The 26,091-nt window shown below is 36.8% G+C and overlaps 1 protein-coding gene across 12 annotated transcripts in view; it reads right to left on the reverse strand.

Annotated features, from left to right (window-relative positions):
* Positions 1-2,853: 2,853 nt before the first annotated feature.
* Positions 2,854-26,091, reverse strand: part of grb10b (growth factor receptor-bound protein 10b) — a 242,701-nt gene continuing 219,463 nt past the window's right edge. For 10 of the 12 annotated variants that reach the window (XM_069912207.1, XM_069912177.1, XM_069912181.1 and 7 more), the window contains 8 exons: positions 23,920-24,018; positions 23,579-23,656; positions 23,304-23,420; positions 21,934-22,000; positions 21,755-21,842; positions 20,244-20,321; positions 8,303-8,396; positions 2,854-5,810 (listed from right to left, as the gene is read on the reverse strand). In XM_069912207.1, coding sequence (XP_069768308.1) covers positions 5,664-5,810; positions 8,303-8,396; positions 20,244-20,321; positions 21,755-21,842; positions 21,934-22,000; positions 23,304-23,420; positions 23,579-23,656; positions 23,920-24,018 — 768 coding nt within the window. In that variant the 3' untranslated portion in view covers positions 2,854-5,663. The remainder of the gene's footprint in view (positions 5,811-8,302; positions 8,397-20,243; positions 20,322-21,754; positions 21,843-21,933; positions 22,001-23,303; positions 23,421-23,578; positions 23,657-23,919; positions 24,019-26,091) is intronic. The other 2 variants (XM_069912206.1, XM_069912210.1) reach the window with 2 other exon arrangements.

A 26,091-nucleotide genomic window follows, 5' to 3' on the forward strand; every position in this document is an offset into this window, starting at 1 on the left:
TACAATGTAGATTATGGACTGAATGGTTTTGTGGCTACGTTTGCAGATGACACCAAGGTAGGTGGTGAAGTAGGAAATGTTGAAGAAACTGAACCTAGCAGAGAGACTTGGACAGTTTGGAACAATGGGCAAAGAAATAACAAATGAAATACAATGTTGAGAAATTTACGGCTGTACATTTTGGAAGAGGAAATAAACAGGCAGGTTATTATTTGGAATGGGGAGAAAATTCAAAATTCATAAGTGCAAGAGGACTTGGGATCCTTGTGCAGCATAACTTGAAAGTTAACCACCAGGTTGGATCGGCAATAAAAAAAAGCAAATGCTATGTTTGCATTCATTTCAAGACGATTAGTGTAAAGACTTGTTGATGAGACTCTTTGGGGCATTTGAAATACCGTGTGTGGTTTTGGGCCCCCTTCTCTTAGAAGGGATGTAATGATGTTGGAAAGAGTACAGAGATTTACCAGGATGGTTCCTGGAATGCAGGGGCTAACATATGAAGAATGTTTAGAGGCTCTTGGACTATATTCGTTAGAATATAGAAGAATGAGAAGAAATCCCATAGAAATATGTCGAATGCTGAAATGATTAGACTGAGTAGATGTGAATAGGATGTTTCCCTTGGTAGATGAATCCAGGACAAGAGGGCATAGTCTTAGAATTAGAGGGGTTCCATTTAAAACTGAGATGAGAAAGTTCTTTAGGCAAAGGGTAGTGGATTGTGGAGTTCATTGCCACGTACAGCTGCGGAGGCCCAATCATTGGAGGAGTTTAAAGAGGAGATTGACAGTTACCTAATTAGTCAAGGTATCAAAGGATAAGGGGGTAAGGCTGGAAATTGGAAAGAGAAGTGAGAACAGTTCAGTTCAGGGTGGGTTTGCAGAGCAGACTTGATGGGGCTAATGGCCTACCTGTTCCTTTATCTTATGATCTTATCAAATTCCGTACTGAAATCCATATACACAACCACCACTCTACTTTCATCAATATCCTTTGTAAATTTTTTTACATTCTTAATGTACATAATTAATTGGAGACCACTGTAAAAAAGGAGACAAAACAGGAATTTAACAGGAATTTAATGGGTAAATTGTGTTTAATCAATCAACAAATTGTGATGATGAGATGAGATTTGCTGTCCAAAAAAAAATAATATTTATGTAGGATTTGAGATCTGATTTCAAAAGTGAAACCCAAGGAATAGAGGTTTAATTGTGGAATTGATGTGAAACTACCATAACTTTGCTTTCAGTCCATAAGATTATGAGTCAATGTTCAAAAGAAGGAAGGTATTCTCCTGGGACCACTAAACTACTCCTTTTATTTGATGTATTTGGGCATTTAAGTCGAGTCGTGAAACCATAAAACATTTCTCAAAAAGGGGGAGGTCGATTTATACACCAGATATACTTTTTAGATATTAAGTTCACAAAAAAAATTGATGCTGACATGCATATAAGTTGATGCTAGAAGCACCTCCCCACTGCTAGTCCCCGACACCTCCCCACCGCCATAACCGCTCCTGCCGGGAGCACCACATCGCCGCTCCAGCTCCGTGGGCCGTCGTCGCTGCTGCCTGGTAGGCCAAGGTTTTTTTACTTACTTAATTTACAGCTTTGTTACTTGCAAATGGAGTATTTTTAAAATTCTTGGGTTGTTTCTGGGAGGCCCAGTTAGATATTTATCAAAAGAAGTTCTTAACTGTAGCAATAGCACAGAAATCTATAGCTGTAACGTAGAAATTTGGTGATATTGTGGGGTTGAATAGATGGAGAATGGAATTATTAAATTGTATATTATTAGAGTCCAACGTATAATTCACAAAATCAACCAGAAAAATTTGATAAGTTTGTGAAACCCTACATGGATTTTATTGCTACGACTTTACCTGCAGCGTCCACCGTGGCCCCATCCAATCCACCCTAATTAGTTATGGTTTAAGGTTGTTTTGCAAACTGCAATTAATTAATTAAAAGATACAGGTTTATTAGACAGACTTTGTTTCCTTTTTTGGGGAAGGGGGTGGGTGGGTGGGGGGAGAAAATATATAAAAACTTTATTACTTTTGTGCTGTAGTTTTTATTATTCTTGTGTTATGGAGAAATACTCGATTTGTTTTGACACAAATGGAAAATAAAATTAAAAAACCCTATCTGCTGGATGACTTGTATGCCAAAGCGTGAAAGTGACCCAAAGCTCAAAAGACTGGTAGGCAGGAAGAATAAAGAGAATAGATAGGCTCGTAGAATGAGCATATAGTTCTTGGGAGAAATTTAATCAAAGTATTACGTTACACAGTGAGGGCAGGTAATATAGATAAATGGCAGTGTTAAAGGTATGTAGAGACAAAGGACCTGAATTCAAAATATTTTTTTGGTGAAAGTTAAACATTTCAATAACTCCCAAAATGTGAATACTGGCAATGTTGCTGGTGATCCAGTTCCAGATGCCAAATTCAGCTGTCATTTCAAAAAGATTCTCAGAATTGTCTATCAATGAAAACCTTGTCCATTTCACTGCTGATCTGATAATGAAACAGGCTTGCACTGCTCATTTAACTAAATAGGTTCACCTTTTTCAGTGAGCTATCAAGCATTCTCAGTTGGGGCCACAGCGCATTTAAGGAAGTCCAATGTACTGAAATTATAATTTTTAAAATGTAGTTAGTAGGAGAGAAGCCTGGAATAAATCAACTAAACTTGACTGCTTCACTGGGAAGGGGGCCCATAGCTAGATGTTATTTTGTTCTTTAATTTAAGAATAAAACAATTACCTTTGCCTTCCTTTATCTGCAATGATTTTAGTACTTAGATTTTTTCAAAGAAAACGAAATAAACGGAGAAACAAAAGTAAAGTCTAAGTATTTTGTATTTAGTTGCAAATGAGCATTAATGTTTATTTCTAATTACAATAAACAGAATATATCAGCCCTTATTTGTACAAAAATACCTGGACAGCTACAGTTAAGTTCACAAGCTTTACAGCTATTTACACCAAGCATATTGTGAATACAGATTTCCATTTAAAAAAAGTTAATATCTTCAAGCATTCCCTGAAAAAAGGTCTACTGCATTCCAATTCCTAGTCGTCAGTTTTGTATTATATGAAACTTAAGCAAATCCCATCAATGGAAAAGGTGTGTTGATTGGTCAAATGATTGAGAATATATTCATGCAGATCCATCTGGAGGAATAGACCCATACAAACTGGAACGCAACACCTATTTTCACTTTAATGGGTAAATTAGTTTGCTGTTAAATGTTGACAAATATAACGATGTGTATATTAATAACCAAACATATTTGGTATATTCTTCTCAAGCCAAATACGATATGTTATATTGTGATTTTTTTTTTCTTCACAGATCAAGAAAAATAATCAACAGGCCTCATCAACCCTGAGAGTCTCCTTTTACTGTACATTCATATCACAAATACAAAAATAAAATATCATTGGCTTTTTATTGATAACCAGCCAGATTTTCGGGCCAGATTGAAACCCTGTCAGAATTTCAGTAGAAGAGCTCAGTCAAGCTGATAATAAGAATATAATTAGTATATGCATATTACCTGCTGAACTAATGGACAAAACTAAATGATGAATAACTGCTGAATGTTTAAAACATTAACTATCACATTATTATCATAAGGGCTCCTACACACTTTTTGCTTCTCTAAGTTTAAATATAATTTACATTCATAAATATGCAAAAAAGATGCAATACTGATTTCAAAAATCTGGCCTGGTGTTTACAAATAATGTCTGGATCCTGTTCTCAAAAATATTCTGAAATTATTAGAATACATTTTATCTTGCTAAATTGAAATGCCTTTACCCCAGCATTGACTGTATAGAGCAGTTGATGAAAATCATTATGCATATATATATATGGGGTATATTAAGCCACCATTATTTCATGTGGCATTGCGTCAGAAGACAAAAAATGAACATCTTTAGTTGTTGTAAAGCAAAATACACAAGATCCTTAAACTCAAATAAAATCTCTTCACAAGCAAGCTGACATATTTTCTAAGAAAATCAAACAATTACGAGCCAAAAATGTAATTCATAAACTGCTACATTCTACTTCTACACATTATTGAGATATAGGACTACTTTAATAGCTGTTTAGTTCGAATTACATTTGAAAAATAATTTAATAGCTTTGCTTGCTATGCCATCTGAAATGAAGTCATATCCTAATGAACAAATGGATTCAGGGCATTTGAAAATGTGCATCGTGCTTCTGAGTAATTGCAATAATAGTTTTAGTTTGGTAATCTGATAACTAAAGGGCCCAAACCTGCACAATGACCTTGATGACAAGGGCTGGACAATGTTACACCGCGGCAGAGCAACACCACAATGCAACCACTTAATGGCTTAACAATTGGTCAGACCTGAGCAGAAGAACAAAGGTTGATCTAGTGCAATACAGCAAATTTTCAAAAGACAAAATCCAAATAATAATGCTACATTATTTAATATTTGCAGTACACAAAAGTGCTGGAGAAACTAGTTTCTGCAACACGTGTATCATACTCAACTCCAGCATCTGCAGAATTTTTTGTTTATCACCAGTATTTGATATTTGACTGGATGTCTAGTCTAAAAATATTAGAGAAAATTTTCATTCTGTGGAATAGTAAACTGGCATTTGTCAATTCTACAGTCCTTATACACCCAACCTAATTTTACTTCCCATTGAAATTAAGCAATCAATCAGCAATTACTTGTTTTCCACCTAAAATCAAGGTTATCTCCATTTTATATTACAAAATTAAGGAGATACTCAGCAGGTTACACAGCATCTATAGGAAGTAAAAGGTAACCAATGTTTCAGGCCTGAGCCCTTCATCAAGGTGACCTGCTTAGTTTTTCCAGCACTTTTGTGTATTGTAGTACAATCACAGCATCTTTAGACTTAGACTGCTTAACCTTATTTTATATTTATCAGCTTTTAAATAAACTTCACAGAATATTTCAAACTGACTTTACTTCCATCATACCTTCATAACTTGATTTTAACTTGCAACAGTACTGTGTGTTGGATATGAATTCTTTCTATACCTAATCCTTACTTGACTTTGGACAGTGGATGCCATTTGATGAGATTGTGAATGGCTCTATGTTCTATCCAAAAGCAGTAGTTATATAACTTTATATTTTTTCAAGATGCCTACACCTGACCATTATTCACAATAGGATACCTTTAGAAAGTAAAGGAAACAATAAGTGCTGTAACAAATCATACATCTCTTTAGCAATGTAATTTTTAAAGATTTTGAATGGGCATGTTATCTGCTCATATTTTAATACATATTCAATTTTCTTTAAATTCAAATACAGTATCACAATTACCCCCAAGCAGGCACTATAGTCATTTTTTTTTTGCTGTAATATACAGTTTTAGTTCATCTTGAATATTTTTATCAGATTGTACAAAGTGACTAATGAAACTGGAAGATACTCTGGGCTCACACCATCTTCTGTATTACATTTTTGTGAACATGTACAGTCTTAATTTAGACTTCAATTTAAGATTTTACTTGATTTCACAGTTGAAGAAAGCAATTCTTTTTTTCTGAAAAAGATCCCAAAGTTGTTTTAGAAAATAAGGTAGTATTTCCTGTCATAATTACCGTAATTCAAACCAAGGATCACAAAGAAATCTGAGCGCAATAGTGCTTTAGTTTACAGGGAAGAATTCCCCGGTTCAGTTGGTAAAATTCAACAAGCTGGATAAGATCAGCAAATCTTGTATTTCCATCATCAAGACTGAAGACAAGCTGTCCATTTTCTTCACACTATGAAAGTAAAAATAATTGGATACAAAAGTAAAACAATCTAATAAATATTGGAAAAATACATACGTTTAAAATCAGAAACCATTACCAATATTTTACTTATAAGGCTTGATTGATGCATTTTATTTTGTAACATAATTGAATATTTACTCAAACAATTTACCAACTAGAAATAATTGAAATTTTAGTATTTCTTGATCTCTTAAACATTGCAACTCTACATGCAAGGTCAACATTTTGATATGATTCTATGAACCTTTGGAATTAAAAGTTTATTTGGCAAAATATTTTAATATGCACATAAAGAAAATGAACCAAAAGTTTACAATATTGAATCAATGGAATAATCCTTCAATTCAGATACTCCTGTGCTGTAGGAGAATGAAAGAACACTGATCACACAGACTATACAATCTCAAATGATCTTGATTAACAGGGCATGAGAACCCAACTTCAAAAACCAGTGTCATTTGTGGTTAAATAATGTCAGATCACAACAAAGAGGAATTGTGCATTGAAAAAAATAATTTCTCAAAAGATCAGACTCAATCTTAATAGTAATGCTGTTTTCTTACATATCCATCTAAAAACATCCTGGAGTGAGGCAGATAATTTTAATTTTGACCATGAGTGATAAAATGGGGATTTTCTTTTGAGCCTGCTTAATTTCCTTTTTCATGGAAAAGAATAAAAATACATGAAAACTAATTACTCATAAGAGGTGCAAATGAATGAAGTACAATCAGCAAATGCAAGTATTCCTGCAGGCCAAAATAGTATTGATAAGATGGCTCTGAACCCTGAACAGAAACTTCCACTGCTCTAAATTGCCTTGAGTTAATGTCAAAAGGAAATTTTATAAACAGGAAATTTAAAAAAAACAGAAATTGACCATAATAAAGGCCACCCCAATAAATACTAAATGGTGATGTGACAGAGGGAAGAGATCGGAAAAGGTAGCAGTCAAAGGGTGTTATTTGGCATGGAGGCCTGTAACCATTGGCGTTTGGACCCGTTTGTGATGTAAGTGATTTGATGAATAAATGGGTGGGCGGGATACTAATTAGCTTGTGATACAAACACGAGTTGTGGACAGTGAAAAGCAGCCATTTTTTTAATGATATGTCCTCACTAAGATTCTGCTCAAAGTTTATGGGGCCTCCTTTCCTGTGAAGCAGTTAAGTTTTGGTTTCTTCCATACTTCTCTCCTTCTGATTAAAAAACACTAAAAAATAATTTTACGTGAGGTGAAAAGAAAATGGTTTTTACTGTACCCCTGATTTCTTTTGGTGGGGGGGTTGTGCGAAGGACTCCTGTTGAAAATGGCTGGTGTAAATGGTTATCAAAAAAGTACAACAGGACACAACAACTACAAATATTGGCATAGAAATGGTAGATGGTGTTTAATCTAGACAAATGTAGTATGCACTTCGGGAGGTCAAATGTAAGGGGAATGCACACAGTTAATGGCAGAGCTCTTAAAAGCTTTGAAGTACAGAGCTACAGTATCTTGGGGGTCTGGTCTAGACATTGAAAGTGGCCATGCTGGTAGATCAGGTATTAAAGGAGAATGGTATGCTTGGCTTTAATGGGTGGGGCATTGAGTATAAAAGTTATGTTGCTACTATTTTAAAGTTTGGTTAGGTCACACCGGAATCTGTGTACAATTCTAGTCATCCCATTAGAGGAATGATGGGAGACTTTAGAAAATGTAAAGAGGAAGTTTACCAGGATGTTGCCTTGTTTAGAGGGAATGAGTTATGGGGAAAGATTGGACATATTTGGGTTATTTTCTCTGGAGCATAGGAACTTGAGGGGAGAGCTGATAAGAGATTTATTGATTGGATAGTCAGGATCATTTCACTGAGGTAAAAATGTAACTCAATGAAGGACAAGCTTTTAAGGTGAGGCTGAAGTTTAAGGAAGATTCCACTGCATATATTTTACCTGAGAAGGGCCGCCATGATTAGTGGTGGATGTAGATACAGTAGTAGTATATAAAAGGCTTCTAGATCCACACATGAATATGAAAGGATGGCAGGATATCTATCAAGTGCAGGACACAGGTTTGTTCCTGTGCTATACAAAAGACAAAGGAGGAAAAACCCAACACCCAACTCCAACCAACCAATTTTCCCCTGCAACCGTGTCTGCCTGTCCCGCATCAGACTTGTCAGCCACAAACGAGCCTGCAGCTGACGTGGACATTTTTACCCCCTCCAAAAATCTTCGTCCGCGAAGCCAAGCCAAAGAGAGAAGAGATACTGTTCTATGTTCTAAGTTCAGCCAATGTATTTTGAAAGGAAAATTTGGGTCAACACTCATTAATACTCTAAAACTAGTAGTTTCAGTTAGGTGGAAGCCATTTTAATTTAATTTATTTATTAGAATTATTAGTCATAAAAATCTAAAATTATGTGGTGGTTATAAAAGATGGAATAAATTCAAAAATTTAGAAATACAGTCAGGAACAATGAATTCTAAAAACTTACCGGTAATATTTGGAAATGTCTAATCTTCAGTTGACAGTACAATGTTAGCACAAATGTCTTTGGGTTACTCTGACTATCTCTCAAAAGAAATAACCTGCATCGTGAAAATCAAAATTATAATGACATTTAAATGACATGTATACTTCAACTGGAATTAAAAAACATAGTTCCTAATAAATAATTGACAGTAGAAGACAGAAATGCAACTGTTTCAGTTTAAATTATACTTGTGAGTGTCCAAAATGTCTTGAAAAGGTAGCAGAATGACTGATTGCAACTTTTTTTCATGTCTGAAGGTCAATTTATGAACCAATAAGGACAAATCCTTTTTCGTTCAGCATTTCAGATACACTGGACAAACCCATTCTAAAAAGTCCAACTTTTGCAATTATGTTCCTTTTAAATTCTGTTTTAATCTCATGATATTGCCAAAATTTGCATCTCAAACTGTTAGTATGCAAACATTTCTGTTTTTCATGTTCCATCGAATACTTTCACTTGTCCAGATAAACAGGTATATTTAGAATGTTTAAAATCTAGCACTTTACTTCAATTTACTAACTTTATCAAATCTCTGAAGCAATCTCTACTGACTTCAGAATGTATGAGAATAACTCACAACTTCTGATTTTAATTGCCAATTTAAACACACGACCTGTTCAATTTTTCCGCATCAACTACAAAAATATATTTACTGCTTCTCAATATTTCTCTGAAGACTTGAGATAATATTTTGTAATTTTATCTCGAGATTGAAAAATACAAAAAAGAATATGGAAGAAGCTCTCACCACATTTAACACATCTGAACAAGCATTAAAATCATCAAGGGATAATTGGCTGCAGACCAAGTGCTGGTAACAGGTGGTACTTTAGAGTCATCATCAACCTGAAAGGCTTGCTTCTATGTTGTAAGACTCTTAGCTGTATTTAGATTTGAATAGCTAATCCTTTCAGCCACCTTACCCAGATAAATTAATCTTTACTATTAAGCATAAAAACATTCACCACTACCTCACAAGTAAAATATTATTTTCACACAACAAAAAAATGAGCCAAAATGCAACACCTACTTAAGTACACAGGAACTCACTGCAATGATTTTATTTACAACTTGAGCTTACTTTCATTATGAAAACATTTCCAGGAAAAGATTCTTAAACTGGTGAATACATATTCAATGTGCCCGACATTCATTAATCCAATTCAAAATGGTGCATTGTGTTCACATGACCAAAGATAAAGATGACTTGTATCTTTTCTAATATTAACCCTACTTGTGACAGATACAAATCTGATATTGCTACATTGACACATATGTTTTGCTCTTGCCCATCTTTAGAAATCTATTGGAAAGACATTTTTAATACCTTTTCAACTGAATTTCAGGTGAAACTACAACCCAATCCAATAACTGCTCTTTTTGGGGTTATTGAACCAGACATAGGGAGTTTTTCTGTACCTGTGCAATGTGTTGTGGCCTGCTCTACATTGTTGGCTAGAAGAGCCATTTTATTCAAATGGAAAGACTCTAGACCTCCAACAGTGTTTCACTCTTTCTCTCATGTCCTGTTTAAGTTCAGAAAAAATTAGATATTATGTATTTGATTCATCAGTGGTGAGCTTTTATGTCTTATTTTCATTTGATGTAAATGTTTTTAATGTTTTAAAGATATAGTCTTACCTTGGTCTTTTGATTCACGGTACAAATCAAAAGCTGCAAAATATATGTAACCCTTAGAATCAAATGCTCAGATTTTTTTTTTGGTTACTTTTCTTTAATAGATTAAGTTAAGTGTTTTATATATATATATCTATATAATATTTTTGATGTATTTTCTGTCTTCATTCAGTACAGTGGAGGGGGGACCAAGTTTATACTGTTTGATCTTAATATGTGATGTTGTATTTTCAGTTTAATTTCCTTTTCTTCATTGTACTGTACTTGTTATATAAAAAAATATATAAAAAATTGAAAAAGAAAGTACTTCCACTGACATTCACACTTCATCAACCTCAGCGGCATACGGCCATAAAGAAGAATTTGTTTGGAATAACCAAACATTCCCAAAGACACTTTTTAAAGCTGCAATCTGAAAGCAAGATGACAACACATATAAACTACATGCTGCATCTTATGGATTGCACATAAAGAACTTAAATTGGATATCCAAATGATTGCTTTCACAATTCCAAGGATCCAACTTCTCTAGTCTATCCAACTCCCTCATCCTTGGAAGTATTTATTAAAACTCTCCAGCATCCTCTCTAAAGCCTTGATATCATTCCTAGAGTGGGGTGGTCACCCAAAACTGAGTACAATACTCCAGTATTGACTAAACCAGCCTTTAATAAAATTATTCATCATGACTTCCTTAATCTTAACTCTTCCAATTATCCCTTTTTTTTTTAACCTGCTGTAATTTTCAGTGAGCCGCGGAACAAACCCTCAGATGTATACTTGAGCAACCAAGTGAACCTTTGGAGTTCTATCACATGTACCCCTCGCCTAAGGAGACTAAACCAGTGCATACAATATGAGATGTCGTGGCACCAGGAGCCTAGATAATTGATGTACTCAAATCCTAAATGTCAAATTCTTGTCTTCCATAATCCCAATAACTTAATTTGTTGAGAATATAGCAGCTTCAAATTCCAAGATATACATACTAATTTACATCCTCAACTCTATCCTCAATCTCCATGAGTAGATTTCTTTTATTTTCCAGCCTCAGAGGTCTCACCTCTTTTCCTACAATCTTATTCTGATTCACAAAGCCACAGAATATTTGTGGAAAAATACAAAAAATGCTGGATGAACTCAGGGCATGTGTAGAATATTGGCTATAGAGTATTTAATTATGGGAATTATGATGAAAAAACCATCACAAGACTTTGCCAGTAAGCCGGGAGAAAGAGTAACCAAGAACATTTCAGAAAGGAATCACTTCTCACCTCTTCTACTGAGCCATATTCTAATGCCTGCCTGATCTCTTTAACACAATAGTGCAAACTGACTACTACCTATTAGATGTGATCTAAAGGCTACAATAAGCGTCCAGCACCACTAAGTCCCTGAATGACATTGTTTCTACTTTGAAGTGTTGGCCACCATTGTCAACTTCAAGAATCTAAGATTACTATGAAACTAGCTATTTACATGTGTAAATTGGAAATCAGAAATCAACCTTCCAAACCTCTGTTGATTTTTTGTTTGCCAGAAGGATGTTCTTAATTATAACTGGTACATGAGACTAAATGACCAACAACAAATCATTTCCCTGTCTTTAGGAAGAGGATATGCAAAATGTAAAACATAAGCTATAGCAATACCTTCAAAGAAATGTTATCCAATTTGTATGCAGGAAAATGCCTTAAATATTGTATCCTGTGACTGTGTTCTTTGAATGAGGTTCAATCAGTACTAGTGAGGTGACTCTGTCTACCCACCACTGGTACCCTCATTCCTGTTGGCGTGGCTCAATAAAGACTGTTTTGAACTTCGTGGTTTGTTACTGTACCTTTTTGTACCCTGACAGAAGCCGACTTTAAAACACGCTGTGTTCGTAGGAGGTAAAGATGTATAACCAACTTTTTGCGCCTGTGCCCTTCAAGGCATGAGCAAATAGTGGGTAGGCATCAGAATAAAAAAAGTAGGGGAGGAGGGAAGAAGGGCAGGAAGAGGAGCACAGGGCATCTGGCAAAAGGCCACAAATGAACATGGATAAGTTAGATCTGGCATCAGAACAAGTCTAATCGGGGGAGGGGGGCATTAGGGTATCTGGGGGAGGAGTGGACAAATTGTCCTTGGAGAACTCAATCAGCGGAGGGGGGGGGAGCGTGGGTGCAGGTGACCATACCTACCATGAACCTCCTCTGTGCATCACTGTCAAACTTCCTCCTCCCTCTGATGTAACATGTGTGCGTGCTTATAGCGCATGCTGACAAAACCACGCGATTCATTTTGGTGACACCCCGTCTGATGGTGTCACCCAGTGATGCTAGTGTTGTGGGTGGGTGGGGAGGGTGCAACAATAACTCATTTGTGGGGCATGGGCTGGAATGGTCCCTCCCCCTCCCGGCACTGATCCTGGGATAGGTTGTCAAGACATGAAAAGTGAGAATTGATCGGGGGAGTGGAGAGCCACCACCCCCCCTGCCGTTTCTTCCTTCCTCTTACAAATCTGTTTTGAGGAAGTGATGAAGATGACTGGCAAGGGTAGAGCAGTGTGTGTTGTCTGCATGGACTTGATCATGTCCCTCATGGTAGGTTGATCCAGGTTTTCATTGTGTTCCATGGTGCAATGATATCTTAGATTCAGAATTAGCTGGTCTAGACAAGACAGAGAACAGAGGTGGAAGGTTGTTTTTGGGTAGAGAACAGTTCTACTTGTCAATGGGACTAGGTGGAATAATAGTTCAGTATGGACTAGATGAACCGATGGGCCTGATTTTGTAGTGTAATGTTCCATGGTTTATTGGTGTTCCACAGGGATTTATATTGGGACCCTGTTATTTGTGGTAGATACAAATTACTTGGATAAAAATGTAGGTTGTGGTAGGGGGTGGGGGTGGGGGGAGTTAGAAAGCTTGAAGATAACACTAAGATAGCTGAATTGTAGTCAGTATAGAGGGTAAAGATTACAAAAAATGTTGTAGTTGCAGATATGGGCAGAAAAATGGCATTTGGATGCGTGATGTGTTGTACTTTGGGAAAGGAAATGTAAAAGGCATATTAATGGCATGCCTCTATTATAGGAAAGATGTGGAGTTTTTGGAAAGGGTACAGAAGAGATTTACCAGAATGATGCCTGATTTAGAGGGTATGACCAACCTGAGTTGTTTGCTTTGGAGTGTCAGACAATGAACAGTGATCTACTGATAATTTACAAAATTATGAGAGGTATTGAAGGATAGACAGGTCAGAATATATTCCCAGGGTAAAAAAATGTCACATATTGGGTGACAAGCATTTGAAGGTATGGAGGTGGGGGGAGGGGTTAAAAGGACTGGACAATTTCTTTTACACACAGGTGCCTTTGTGGTAGATTATGTTTACATTTTATATTGTATATAGATATGTTTTAAAGGAGAAAAATTGTGGCAGGTGTTTTTAGTGTAGGTCACAAACAAACACACACTTCAAAACAGATCTCATTTAAAATGCAAGAGCTTGGCTCAAGCCAGACAATCCAGGCTCCGAATATCTTTGCAAAAACTTTGAAGAATGCCTATAAGGACTTCACAAGTAGGTGTTAATTGGACACGCTTTGGAGTAATGGATTATTGTTTTGGAAAACAATAGATGAACAATTTAGAAGATTGGGTCTAGTGCCACAGTCTGAGTGCAGTTTGCTGTTCTAAGAGGATCATGTGGTTTTCTCAGAGAGAGAGAGAGACAGACAGCAGCAGAAGCTGGGACTGGAACATGACAAGCTGGCAAGCTTGTGGAAAAACCCCACTTTGAAGATGGTTTGTGAGTTCTTAGTTCAGCCTGGTCAAAACCCTTGTGGTCCATACAAGAGGAGATAGCTGACTGTATAATGTTTCACTTGAAATATGGGAAACAGAAAAGGAACTCTGTGGTGATCTGAAAGAAAGAGGTTATCATTTGGAAAACCCTGATGAGGCAAGTTTCTTTGGCAAGACACTGAGGTGGCTAATCGGAAGGAATCAGTTTGTGTCCAATGAGCAACAAATCTCTTTCTGAAAAACGACAAGAACCTTCCTGAGCGGAAATCATTTACCTTCCAAGCACCAAAACCTGGTGAAGTTTCATAAATATTATATTCTGCGCACAGTATAAGAATTGCCTGATACTGGTGTACTTGGAGGAGTGAGAAATGAGATTGGACTGTAAATCAAAGAACTTTTCTGAACTGATACACACATTACATACATGTGCGCTTAGAATAAGAGGGGGGTTAAGCTAGGTTAAGTTATAGTAATAAGTTAAAAATTGATCCTGTTTTCATTTTTAAAGATAATTAAAAGTAACTTTTGTTTAAGTAACCATCTGTCTTGGTGAATTTCTATTTGCTGCTGGGTTTTGGGGTCCTCTGGGCCCATAACACCTGGAACAGGATACCTGGAGTAGTAGTATAAGCAGATTAGATAGTAGCTAATATCTAGAGTCTTCTAGATGCACACATTAACATGCATATGTATCATGTGCAAGCAGCAGGATTTTACTTTAACTTGGGCATTATGTAGATCAAACTGCGCTGGGTAGGTCACATCTCCAGAATGGAGGACCATCGCCTTCCCAAGATCGTGTTATATGGCGAGCTCTCCACTGGCCACCGAGACAGAGGTGCACCAAAGAAGAGGAACAAGGACTGCCTAAAGAAAGCTCTTGGTGCCTGCCACATTGACCACTGCCAGTGGGCTGATATCGCCTCAAACCGTGCATCTTGCCGCATCACAGTTCGGCAGGCAGCAACCTCCTTGAAAGAAGACCGCAGAGCCCACCTCACTGACAAAAGACAAAGGAGGAAAAACCCAACACCCAACCACAACCAATCAATTTTCCCTCGCAACTGCTGCAACCGTGTCTGCCTGCCCGCATCGGACTTGTCAGCCACAAACGAGCCTGCAGCTGACGTGGACATTACCCCCTCCATTAATCTTTGTCCGCGAAGCCAAGCCAAAGAAAAAGACATGTCACCTAAAGAGCCTCTTTCTGTGCTGTACTGTTCTATGTTCTTTCTGCCTTCCCTTTCTTAACAATCTGTCATGTGCTTTCCTTATACCCATCCATGTGACTATTTCTTTTGTATGGGACATCCTGCTAACTCCAACTTACAGAACTCTTCCTATCCTTGCTTGGAAATGTACCTTATCTGGGACTGAATGAACATATAGGTCTTCCATTGTCAATTTACAGCTTTGCTCACCAAGCTCAGATTTCAATTTTCTTGGACCAGAGTGATATCCTATGGTAAATAGTCTAACTTCATCTCAGCAATTTTTATACATAGTTCCCCCATTTCAGGACACCATAATGTTTGGGTCATTTGGTTTCACAGGCATTTTTAAGTACCCAGCTATGTTTAAATGCTTCATTGCTAAGAGAGCTTGGCTTATTTCTAGCTTTTAATCACTTTTGGAGTCTGTAGTTGCCATTTTTCAACACAAGGACCAGAGTCATGCCAATGGAAGTCAAAAAAGCCATTATAAGGCTGAAAAACAAGAATAAAACAGTAAAAGACATTGCTAAAACCTTAGGATTACCAAAATCAATAGTTTGGAACATCATTAAGAAGAAAGAGAGCACTTGTGAGCTCAATAATCGCAAAGGGACTGGTCTTCCAAGGAAGACTGCTGATAACAGAAAAATTCTCATCATAATGAGGAAAAATCCCCAAATGGCTGTCCAACAGATGAAAAACGCTCTTCAGCAGGGCAGGTATGGATGTGCCAATTATGGTTTTTACACTCCAATGTCGGGAACTTATGGTTTTTAGACTGCAATGTCAGGAAAATCACAGAAAAAATTAACATAATTACTCCCTGTGTGGTCGTTCACACTGGGCGCCTTTTTAGACTGTAAGTAGCTGAGTGCAATTACCCGGTGGATGGATGTGCAGTAGAGTGGATGACCGTCAACAAATTTTTCTGGTACGATTTGCATTACAGGCTTTCTCCACAATGTTATTGGGGTCCTGCAGGATAAATCGAGGTGCAGGAATTGACTCAAAATTCCTGCACATTCCTTTTAAAACTAGCTTGTAGTGGAAAAATTCCTTGATTGTGCCGTTACATGCATGCAGTCTAAAAGGCATAAATGACTGTCCGTAGAAGACTTCCTGAACATAAATAGAGGCTACACTGCAAAATGCAAACCATTAGTTGGCCACAGAAACAGAACGGCCAGATTACAGTTTGTAAAGAAGTATTTAAAAGAGCCTGCAGAATTCTAGAAAAAAGTCAAATGGCCAGATTATAGTTTGCCAATAAGTATTTAAAATAGCCTGCAGAGTTCTAGAAAAAACATCTTGTGGACAGATGAGACCAAGATTAACCAGTATCAGAGTGATGGAGGTGTAAATGAATTGCCTAAGATCCAAAGCATGTCACCTCATCTGTGAAACATGATGGTGGAGGTGCGAATGGCCTGGGCATGTCTGGCTGCCACAGGTACAGGTGCACTTACTTTCATTGATGATGTAACTGCTGATGACAGTAGCAAAATGAATTCTGAAAGTTCGAGAAAATGCTCCAAACTTATTGGACAAACTCAAAGCAAGACAATGATCCCAAACATACTGTTAAAGCAACAAAGGAGTTTTTCAAAGCAAAAAACTGGAAAATGTGTGAATGGCCAAGTCAGTCACCCGATCTAAATCCAATTGAGCATGTCTTCCGTATGCTGAAGAAAAAACTTTAGAGGACAAGCCTCCAAAACAAGCATGAGCTGAAGATGGCTGCAGAAGAGGCCTGGCAGAGCATCACCAGAGAAGATACTCAGCACCTGGTGATGTCTATGAATCACAGACTTTAACCAGTCATTGCATGCAAGGGATATGCAACAAAGTACTAAACATAACTTTAATATTCATCCCATTTCTATGACATCTTGTCAAGTGGTACCCAAAAGTGAGGAGGCCAGTAACTACAGTACAAGGATGTTCTGCACTGGAGCCTCAAAACAGTTGAAATCAGCCCATCAACATGGGAGGATCTGGCTCAAGGTCTCTCGCAGTGGAGGGACACCATGAGAAAAGGTGTGGAAGGTGCTGAGCACAAACTCAAAGAGGCAACAGAGAAAAGGCACAGAGCTTGTGTCCCTGTTGCCCCTCCAGGCCTCACTTGCCAAGTATGTGAAAAGCAGGGCCTGTCAAGGATCAGCCTGTACAGCCACTCCAGGACGCACATAACAAACCCCACAAACTGATTGAAAGGAACCATCATCATCCTGCGGGATAGAAAGCCAGAAGAAGATGTCCCAATATTATGGTGCCCTGAAATGAGGGGACTTTGTCAAAAAACTGCTGTAATTTCCACACAGTCAAACCAAAATGTATACAAATAACCTTAAATAATATCTGGAATGTTCACTTTAATCACATTTGAATTGTTGGATTACAAATTTATAACTGGAGCACAGGGGCAAATAAAGAAAAGGGTCTTTGTCGCAAATATTATAGAGGGCACTATAAGTGCATGTAGAGGTAAATTTTAAATTTATACTGGCAGTGAAGGAAGCTGTAGATTTTCCATGTAATCATCTTAATAAACCCTTAGAGAAAATCTCAGTCTCTATCTTTTAGTAAATTTCTGCAATAGTTGCTTGGCAAAAAAAGAAGTGTCGGCAGTATTCAGTGGAATATTTATCGCATGGTTCAATTACATCTGTGCTAAACTCTTCTTGCCCATGTGTTTGATTTGTTTGAATAAATTTTCAAACAAAATCATGATACCAAGGAAGCTGAAACAACTTTTTGAGACTGTACATAAAGAAAGATAAACCCTTGAATTATTCAAAACCCTTTTAGCAATTTTGAGAAGGCCAATGGTTAAACAGATGATTAGTAAAATGTCACAAAAATTTGAAAATGGTCTTTTTTCATCATATAGTATGTTTTCCCTTATCCAAAGTTCTGTTAACCAAAATGATCCACTAACCAAATTTTTTTTTGTGGTGCCAACATGACGACACCAGTTGAAAAAATTTTTTTACCTGACTTGCCCGTGTGGGGCTCTCTCATTCTGTTGGCACCAGTTTGATAACTACAGAGCTCTCATGTACTGTACAAAGATAGAGTTGTAAATGACAAAGAGGTCTGTAGATAACACTGTGGAAGTCAGTGAAAAGGAGATCAAGTTGTTTTTTGGTACATATTAAACATTATTTTGTGGTTGAAAAGCCTGCCATTGTTTTTTTGTTGTTGTTTAACCACTGATTCAAGTATTCCGCTGATGTAACTTAGCTGCTTAAAGCCATTGTTGTTATCCGAAAAAAATCCAATAACAATAAATCCAGTCCCAAGCTTTTCAGATACTGGGAAACACACTATACAAGATAACTGAATGGATTGTGAAAAGTCAAAATGCTCATAACATAGCTGAGTCACTTATTTTGCCTTCAGTGTACATGATATATGATATCATGAACTTAAATGCCAAATTATTCAGACAATTCCTTTCAGTAATTCCACTGTTTCTAGAAGAATTGATGAGATGGAAATGGACATTGAAAAACAATTAATATAATCCAAAAGATTCTCTTTACAATTAGAATCTACTCTGCAAGTGAACAACGTTCTTCTCATGGGTTATGCCAAATTCTAGAATGGAAATAAGGTGAATGAGATGTTGACTGGAGAATTAAACAGATAGTAAGGGACTGACTATTTTTGAAGAACTACATAAACGAGAACAGTGTTCCATTCGCCAGCACCGTTGCCTGGTATTACTGATAATGCTGCTTCAATGGTGGGATGGTACAGAGGGTTCATTATATGCCTTCAATCTTTACTGTGTCATTTATAGGGAGCACCATGGCTAAAAACTTAGGAGGACGTTTAAATGCTTTGTTTTTAATTGTCATAAAAACTATAAACTTTATAAAATCACATGCCCTTCAAGACAGTCTATTCCGGCAGCTGTGTAAAGAAAATCACAAATATTTCCAGACACTGCAGCTGCGTACTGAGGTGAGGTGGCAGCCCAAAGGAAGTGGTCTTCATCGTTTTGTTGCAGCCTAGGACACGATGGTTTCCGTTCTTTCTCATAACAAGCATGGAGAAAATCTTGTTGTTGCAAAGGTGGACGTACTTTATCTGGCAGATACCTTTGACAAACTCAATTTATTGAACAAGACCTTACAGGGATAAACACAGTTATTTCATTGATAGTAAGAAAGCCATTGTTTCTTTCCTTAAAAAGCTTAGAAGTCTACTGGTTCTATATCATATGTCAGGAATTTCACAATTTCCAAATGTGAAAAGAACTTAGAGGCAACTGAAAGACATGACTGTTTACATGAAAAACTTAAAGCAAATACACACAGATCTGCAGGAAAGATTTAATGACCTGTTAAACCTCAATATCCCATATTAGATATTAGATCCATTTGAGGAACTGATGTTGACGCAGAAATTAAAGAGAGATTTATTCATCTTCAGAGTGATATAATTGCATGTTGTAAACTCAATCAATTTAGAAAAGATTTTTAGGTTAAGAGGAATCTGCCAAATAGACTTACAAAACTATGGAAAAAGATCAAAATATTTTTCATTTCTTTTCCCTCAAAATACATTGAATGTGGATTCAGCAAAGTAGTTTCCTTGACAAAATCCAAAAACAGATTTGATACCACAACAAGAGGTGACCTTCGTCTATCACCATCCAATTTGGAGTCTGTCTTCAAAAAACTTGCGCAGGAACATCAAGCTCAAGGATCTCACTAAAATATTATTTTATAAGAATCGGTCACATGGGTGTACATGGGCGGCACAGGCTCATGGGCCGAAAGGACCTGTTATTATGCTTTATCTCTTAATTAATTCACTATTTTTTTTAAGTTTGTTTTATTAAGTTTTCACATCTTTGAGTTTATGCTTAAGGTTCCTTAATGACTCATTGTGTGCAAACCATTGTTCTCCAATAGTTTTTTTAAAAATTTTGTTGCAATACAGTGCCTTCCATAATGGGACAAATACACTTTTTTCCTTTATTTTCCTCTATGCTCCACAATTTTAAACTTGAAATCAAACAATTTGCATGGAATTAAAGTGCACATTCCAAATTTTATTCAGAGTTATTTGTATACATTTTGGTTTGACCATGTAGAAATTACTGACCCCTCATTTCAGGGCACCATAATGTTTGGGATATTTGGCTTCACAGGTGTTTATGAGTACTTAAGTATGTTTAATTGCTTTATTGGTGCAGATATACAGTAAGAAAGCTTGGCTTGCTTCCAAGCTTTTCATCACCTTTGGAGTCTGCAGTTGCTGTTTTTCAACAAGAGGACCAGAGTTGTGCCAATGAAAGCCAAAGAAGCAATTATAAGGCTGAAAAACAAGAATAAAACAGTAAGAGACATCGCCCAAACCTTAGCATTACCAAAATCAACAGGTTGGAACATCACTAAGAAGAAAGAGAGTACCGGTGAGCTCAGTAATACCGGTATTCCAAGGAAGATCTCCACTGCTGAATTCTCATCATAATAAAGAAAATTCCCCAAATGTATGTCGAACAGATCAGAAACATTCATTAGGAGGTAGGTAGGTGTGAATATGTCAATGACTACTGTCCGCAGAAGGGTTCATGAAAATAAATACACAGACTACGTTAAGATGCTCCGAAATGAGGGGACTATGTATATAAAGTGCTGTAATTTCTACGTGGTCAAACCAAAATGTACACAAATAACCTTGACTAATAACTGGAATGTGCACTTTAATTACACGTGAATTGTTTGATTACAAATCTAAAGCTGTGAAGCACAGGGGGAAATAAAGGAAAAAAATGTGTTTGTGTCAAACAAGAGCTTTTTTCTGATATGTTCAGTAAGAATGATTTCCTGCTTATCTGTTTGTTCTGGAATCAAAAACCTCAGTTATTAGTAAAAGTCTTGTTTTCTTTTCACCTCATGTAAAATAAATATTTTTATGTAGTGTGTAGGAGAGCAGTATGGAAGAAACCAACTAAACTTGACTGATTCACAGGGAAGAGGGGGGTGGTGGAGATCAACTTTGACAAGATTCCTAAGGGGCTATCGCCAAAAAAAAAGGTTGAGAATGGCTTTCTTTTCCACAGAAACAACTCCCAAAATCTATAGAATTTTGGAAGTTGAAAACCAAAGCATCCACCATCTCTTTCAAATCTGTAATGCCAATCACCAGCTTCTTAGAATTTATCAGCTTTCAAGCTCACCAACTTCTCTGATACTCTTTTTAGACATGGTTGGTTCCTTCAGTTCTGCCTGTTCACTCCATTCTTGATTCTGTAATATATCTAGAAATGTATGTTTCTGTCCAAATTGCTTAGTTCCTCTACCATTTCCATTATGTGTTCTTTTGTCTGTCTATAAGAGGGATAACACTTCCACTTGCTAGTCTTCCTTTTTACAGAGCAAAAAGATGGTTCGTTTTTTTATGTTTTTTGCCAGGTTACTGTCATCTTTGATCTTGCTTTTATTAATTTCTTGACTGTCCTTTGAATTCTAACATACTTCCAATCCACATTGTACACCTCTTCCTTTGGTTTAGATTTTTTATCTGTTGAAAATCTATGAACATCATTTGTCACAAAGAGAAAAATGAAATATATACAGCAAAACAGTTACATTTTGAATAATCAGCAAGTTTTGCAAGCGGTTTTTGTTATAATTACTTATTTTCAAAAGATTTTTTTCATTCACAACAGAAGATAGATAAACTGTCACTGAAGAGTTCATTGGACTTTGGAAGCATAACAATTTTTTTGTTTTATTTCTTCTTACCCATCCACAAGGCCCTGCTTTTCGATCACACTATGGGCTTCTTTGCGAGTGATGCGCCCATGAAACCATGGCTGTGTTCTGTGAATAGCTGGATATTGAGATAAATTGTGTTTAAAGTTTCAAACTATGTGAGGCTTCCACAAAATGAAAATCAAATTTTCAATTAGCATACAACTTACTGTGACTGAGTGTAGGGGGATGTAAAGGACTTGAACTACCCAATGTGTTCATTCGTTGATTTCGTTTCTGTCAATTAAACAATTATATCGAAATTGGTATAAAATAGTGTTGATACTGTAAAATGCTTAATTCTAACATGTAAACATTAACTTGATAGGCATAAATAGGTCTCAAAAACACCCTATATACCCCTCACTTTTTATATTCAGTTTCCCTTGCAATAAACAATCATACTGATAACTTTCCTAATTAATTTCTGTATTGACAGACTATCCTTGTGCAAATACTTTAGGACCCCCAGATCCCTCTACATCTTAGAGTTCTGCATTTCTCAGCATTGAGCTGGCATTTTGTTTGATTTTCCTGCCAATAGGCAATTTTACTCATTTGTCAGATTTTTGCCCACAACCATATTCTCAATGTAGTCTTGTGTTTTTTTCACAACTTACTTTCCCACTCCTCTTTGTGTTATTAATAAATTTAACCAATAAATCAGTCACTTCATGCAAATAATTTATACAAATTATCTCAAGGTGAACTCTGGCATTGATCATTGCAGCACATCATGTTACGTCTTCCCCTCCAGAAAATACCTGTTTGTTTACTGTTTCCCGTTATCCAAACCAATCTTTCATCCATGCTAATGTGTTCATGAGCTTTTATTTCCTACATTAACCTTTGGTGTGACATCTTATCACATCTACTTACAAATCTAAAAAATACTGATTACCACAATATAGCAAAAGAACTGTTGGAAACACTATGTGGCAAGTACGAATTTGAATTATTTGGCATGCTATTTGGTACAAATTGCTGAAGTATTTGTCCAACCATCTTGATTCATATAATACTGCTGAATACATTAGGATGTGGACACTGTTCAGGTTATGAATAAAATTCATCCTAGTGCATGTGAAATCCTATAACCATATAACAATTACAGTACGGAAACAGGCCACCTCGGCCCCTCAAGTCTGTACCGATTTAAGTGATCTCCTCTAGTCCCACTTACCTGCTCCCTGCCCATAACCCTCCAATCCCCTTACATCCAACCTTTTCTTAAATGACCAAATTGACCTTGCTGCAACCACCAGGCCATAGAGTTCATCTGATATATTTGGAAAAACTGTTTGTATGGTATATCAAATTACACTAAAAGCTATTATCTGCTATATCCCAGTTAATGCAAATAGTCAGTTCATTTCTTCTGAAATGCCAGTTATGAGTGTGTCCTGAATAGCAAAGTACCAGATAATCAAGCTATCAACAAATGAAGTGTGACAAACACAACTCTTGGAGTTATGATTTCAAATATGCATTTTTTAAACCTATCAAAAAGTTAAATTTTGAACTTTCAATTTTTTTTTACCCTCCACGTTTGACCTTCTTCCATAGCTGCACTTTGGGCCTCTGCAGGATCTTCAATAACTCGGCCTGTCTGACCAGAAAAGTCCATAGCTACCAAAGAATTTTCTGAAATGCTTCTCTGAAAAATTAAAGATGACATAAATAAAAGATCACATTGAAAGTGCACGTTTCTCACAATACCATAGTACTTCTTAAAAGGATTTTGATCATGTTGAGAGACAAACAGTAAAAAAAAATCAAGAATGCAAATTGTAGAATTCAAATTTGTTATCCTACCGCAGGTGTGGAGAAGTGAGATAGCAATGTTTTCCTCGGTTGAGGTATCCGGAAATTTTGGTACAAAAGAATTCCATACTATGTAAAAAAAAAGGTAAATATTCCTCACTGCATTCTTCCAACTGAATTCATATAAAGAGAACTCTAAGATATCCTAGGAACTGAATATTTATTTACAAATCAAGGAGTCTTATTACAAAAACTGAAATCAAGTAAGATTCAATTTCTATGCTCTTATAAAATAATTTTTAAGCTTGCACTGAGTTCTCAATGCAGAAGAAAAAATTAAAGGTACAAGTCTTTGGTGGTGTTACTGGGCAATGACAGAAACCAAGAAATACCTTGAAGAGTCGAAAACCTGTCATCCAATAGGTCCTAGTCTGTTCATCTTCTGCACAAAACAATCGAAGATCTTTTGTTTCATTTCTCATTTTAATAGGCTGCATTAAATAAGAAACAATATGATAAGTGTTTTTAAATGAATATTATAGATTTAATTTGAGTTCATTGAAGTTATGACTAATTATTTATCATTTAAAAATAGTGCACACGCATGTTTGAAGCGTTTGATAAAATAAATGGCATTCTACAGACAGTACTGTGAATTTGACAGTTCTAGTGCTATAAATTGAAGCAAAATGTGAACAAAAAAACATGGGTAATTAGGGGATTGAAGGTTTTGGATAAGGACAAGTGTAGTTATTTGAACTCCAGGTCATGGGTGAAGAGTATTTGAAGAGATAACTGAGAACTTCTACAAGTGCATATTTCAAGAAGTGATTATGCCACTCTAAAATAAGAAAGCAGGAGGGGGAAGCTAGTGGAGTTGTTCAAGTGAACTGGCGTGGACTTGAAGGGCCGACATGGCCTGTTTCCACGCCGTAAACAGTTATATAGTTATATGGTTAATAGTCAGCAAGGTACTAAAGGCTGATAAGTGGAAAAAAACCTTACTCTAGTGGTTCTCAACCTCTTTCTTTCCACTCACATACCACATTAAGTATTCCCTATGCCAAAGGTGCTCTGTGATTAGTAAGGGATTGCTTAAGGTGGTATGTGGGTGGAAAGAAAAAGTTTGAAAACCGCTGTTTTAATTGTACCTAATTGATTTGTTATGTTCACAATTTCATAACTCCAAAGGAAATGGACCAATGACAATTTTTCTCAAGCAAAATATTTCATTAATAATTCAGTCTAGAGTAGTGGAAATAAAAATGTTGAGAACCACTGCCTTACACATAAACCAATCTGCAGATGGAGATGTCTAGAGCAGCACGTAAAGTGCTGGAGAATATCAGCAGAACATGTAGATCTATGGGAAATAAAAAGCAGTTGACACTTCAGGAGTGCTGAAAATCAGTGCCTGAATGAAAAGGATGCATGAATGTGGAAGGAGAACAGAGGCTAATGGGTAAGAAAAAATAGGTGAATGCAGGTGGAAGGCAAAAGAGAAACAAGCTGAGAAGTAATAGGGATAGAGGGCATAAGTTTTTAGCTCTATGATAGGAGAAGGAAGGGAAGGGCCTGGAGAGAGTGAGATGAGAGAAACTAGGGGATGGGGTAATAGCAATGCTGTCTGGTTGGAAACTGCTGAGATGGAACACAAGGTGTTGTTTCTCCAATTTGTGGGTGGCCTCAACTTGGTGTGCATGAGTCCATGGACAGATATTGCTGTGTGGCAATGGGGCATGGAATTGAAGTAGATATGCATTAAATGGTAGGCTATTGAGATGTGCAGAGCAACAAAGGGATTTAGGAGTTGTGGTAAATAGTACCCTCAAGGCTGATACTCAGGTAGATGGTGTGGTGAAGAAGGCATTTGGAATGTTGGCCTTCATAAATCGGAGTATTGAATTCAAGAGTAGGGAGGTAATGATGAAATTGTACAAGGCATTGGTGAGGCCAAATTTGGAGTAATGTGTACAGTTTTGATCACCAAATTATAGGAAAGATATAAACAAAATAGAGAGAGTGCAGAGAAGGTTCACAAGAATGTTGACAGGATTTCAAGGTTTGAGTTCCAGGGAAAGGTTGTGCAGACTGGGGCTTTTTTCTCTGGAGCGTAGAAGATTGAGAGGGGACTTGATCGAGGTGTTTAAGATTTTAAAAGGGACAGACAGAGTAAACATGGATAGGCTTTTTCAATTAAGAGTGGGGGAGATTCAAACTTGAGGGCATGGTTTAAAATTGAAGGGGGAAAATTATAAGGGGAACATGAGGGGAAATTTCTTTACACAAAGGGTGGTAGGGATGTGGAATGAGTTTCCGACAGACGTGGTCGAGGCAGGATCATTGGTTAAATTTAAGGAAAGACTGGATAGTTACATGGATAGGAGAGGACTGGAGGGGTATGGACCGGATGCTGGTCAGTGGGACTAGGAGGGTGGGGATTTGTTACGGCATGGACTAGTGTGGCCGAACTGGCCTGTTCCGTGCTATAAGTGGTTATATGGTTATATGACCATTGGGAGATCCTTTCTGTTCAAGTGGACAGAGAGAAAGTCCCCAACAAA

The sequence above is a fragment of the Narcine bancroftii genome, chromosome 1, assembly GCF_036971445.1.
Source record: "Narcine bancroftii isolate sNarBan1 chromosome 1, sNarBan1.hap1, whole genome shotgun sequence".
Classification (NCBI taxonomy): domain Eukaryota; kingdom Metazoa; phylum Chordata; class Chondrichthyes; order Torpediniformes; family Narcinidae; genus Narcine; species Narcine bancroftii.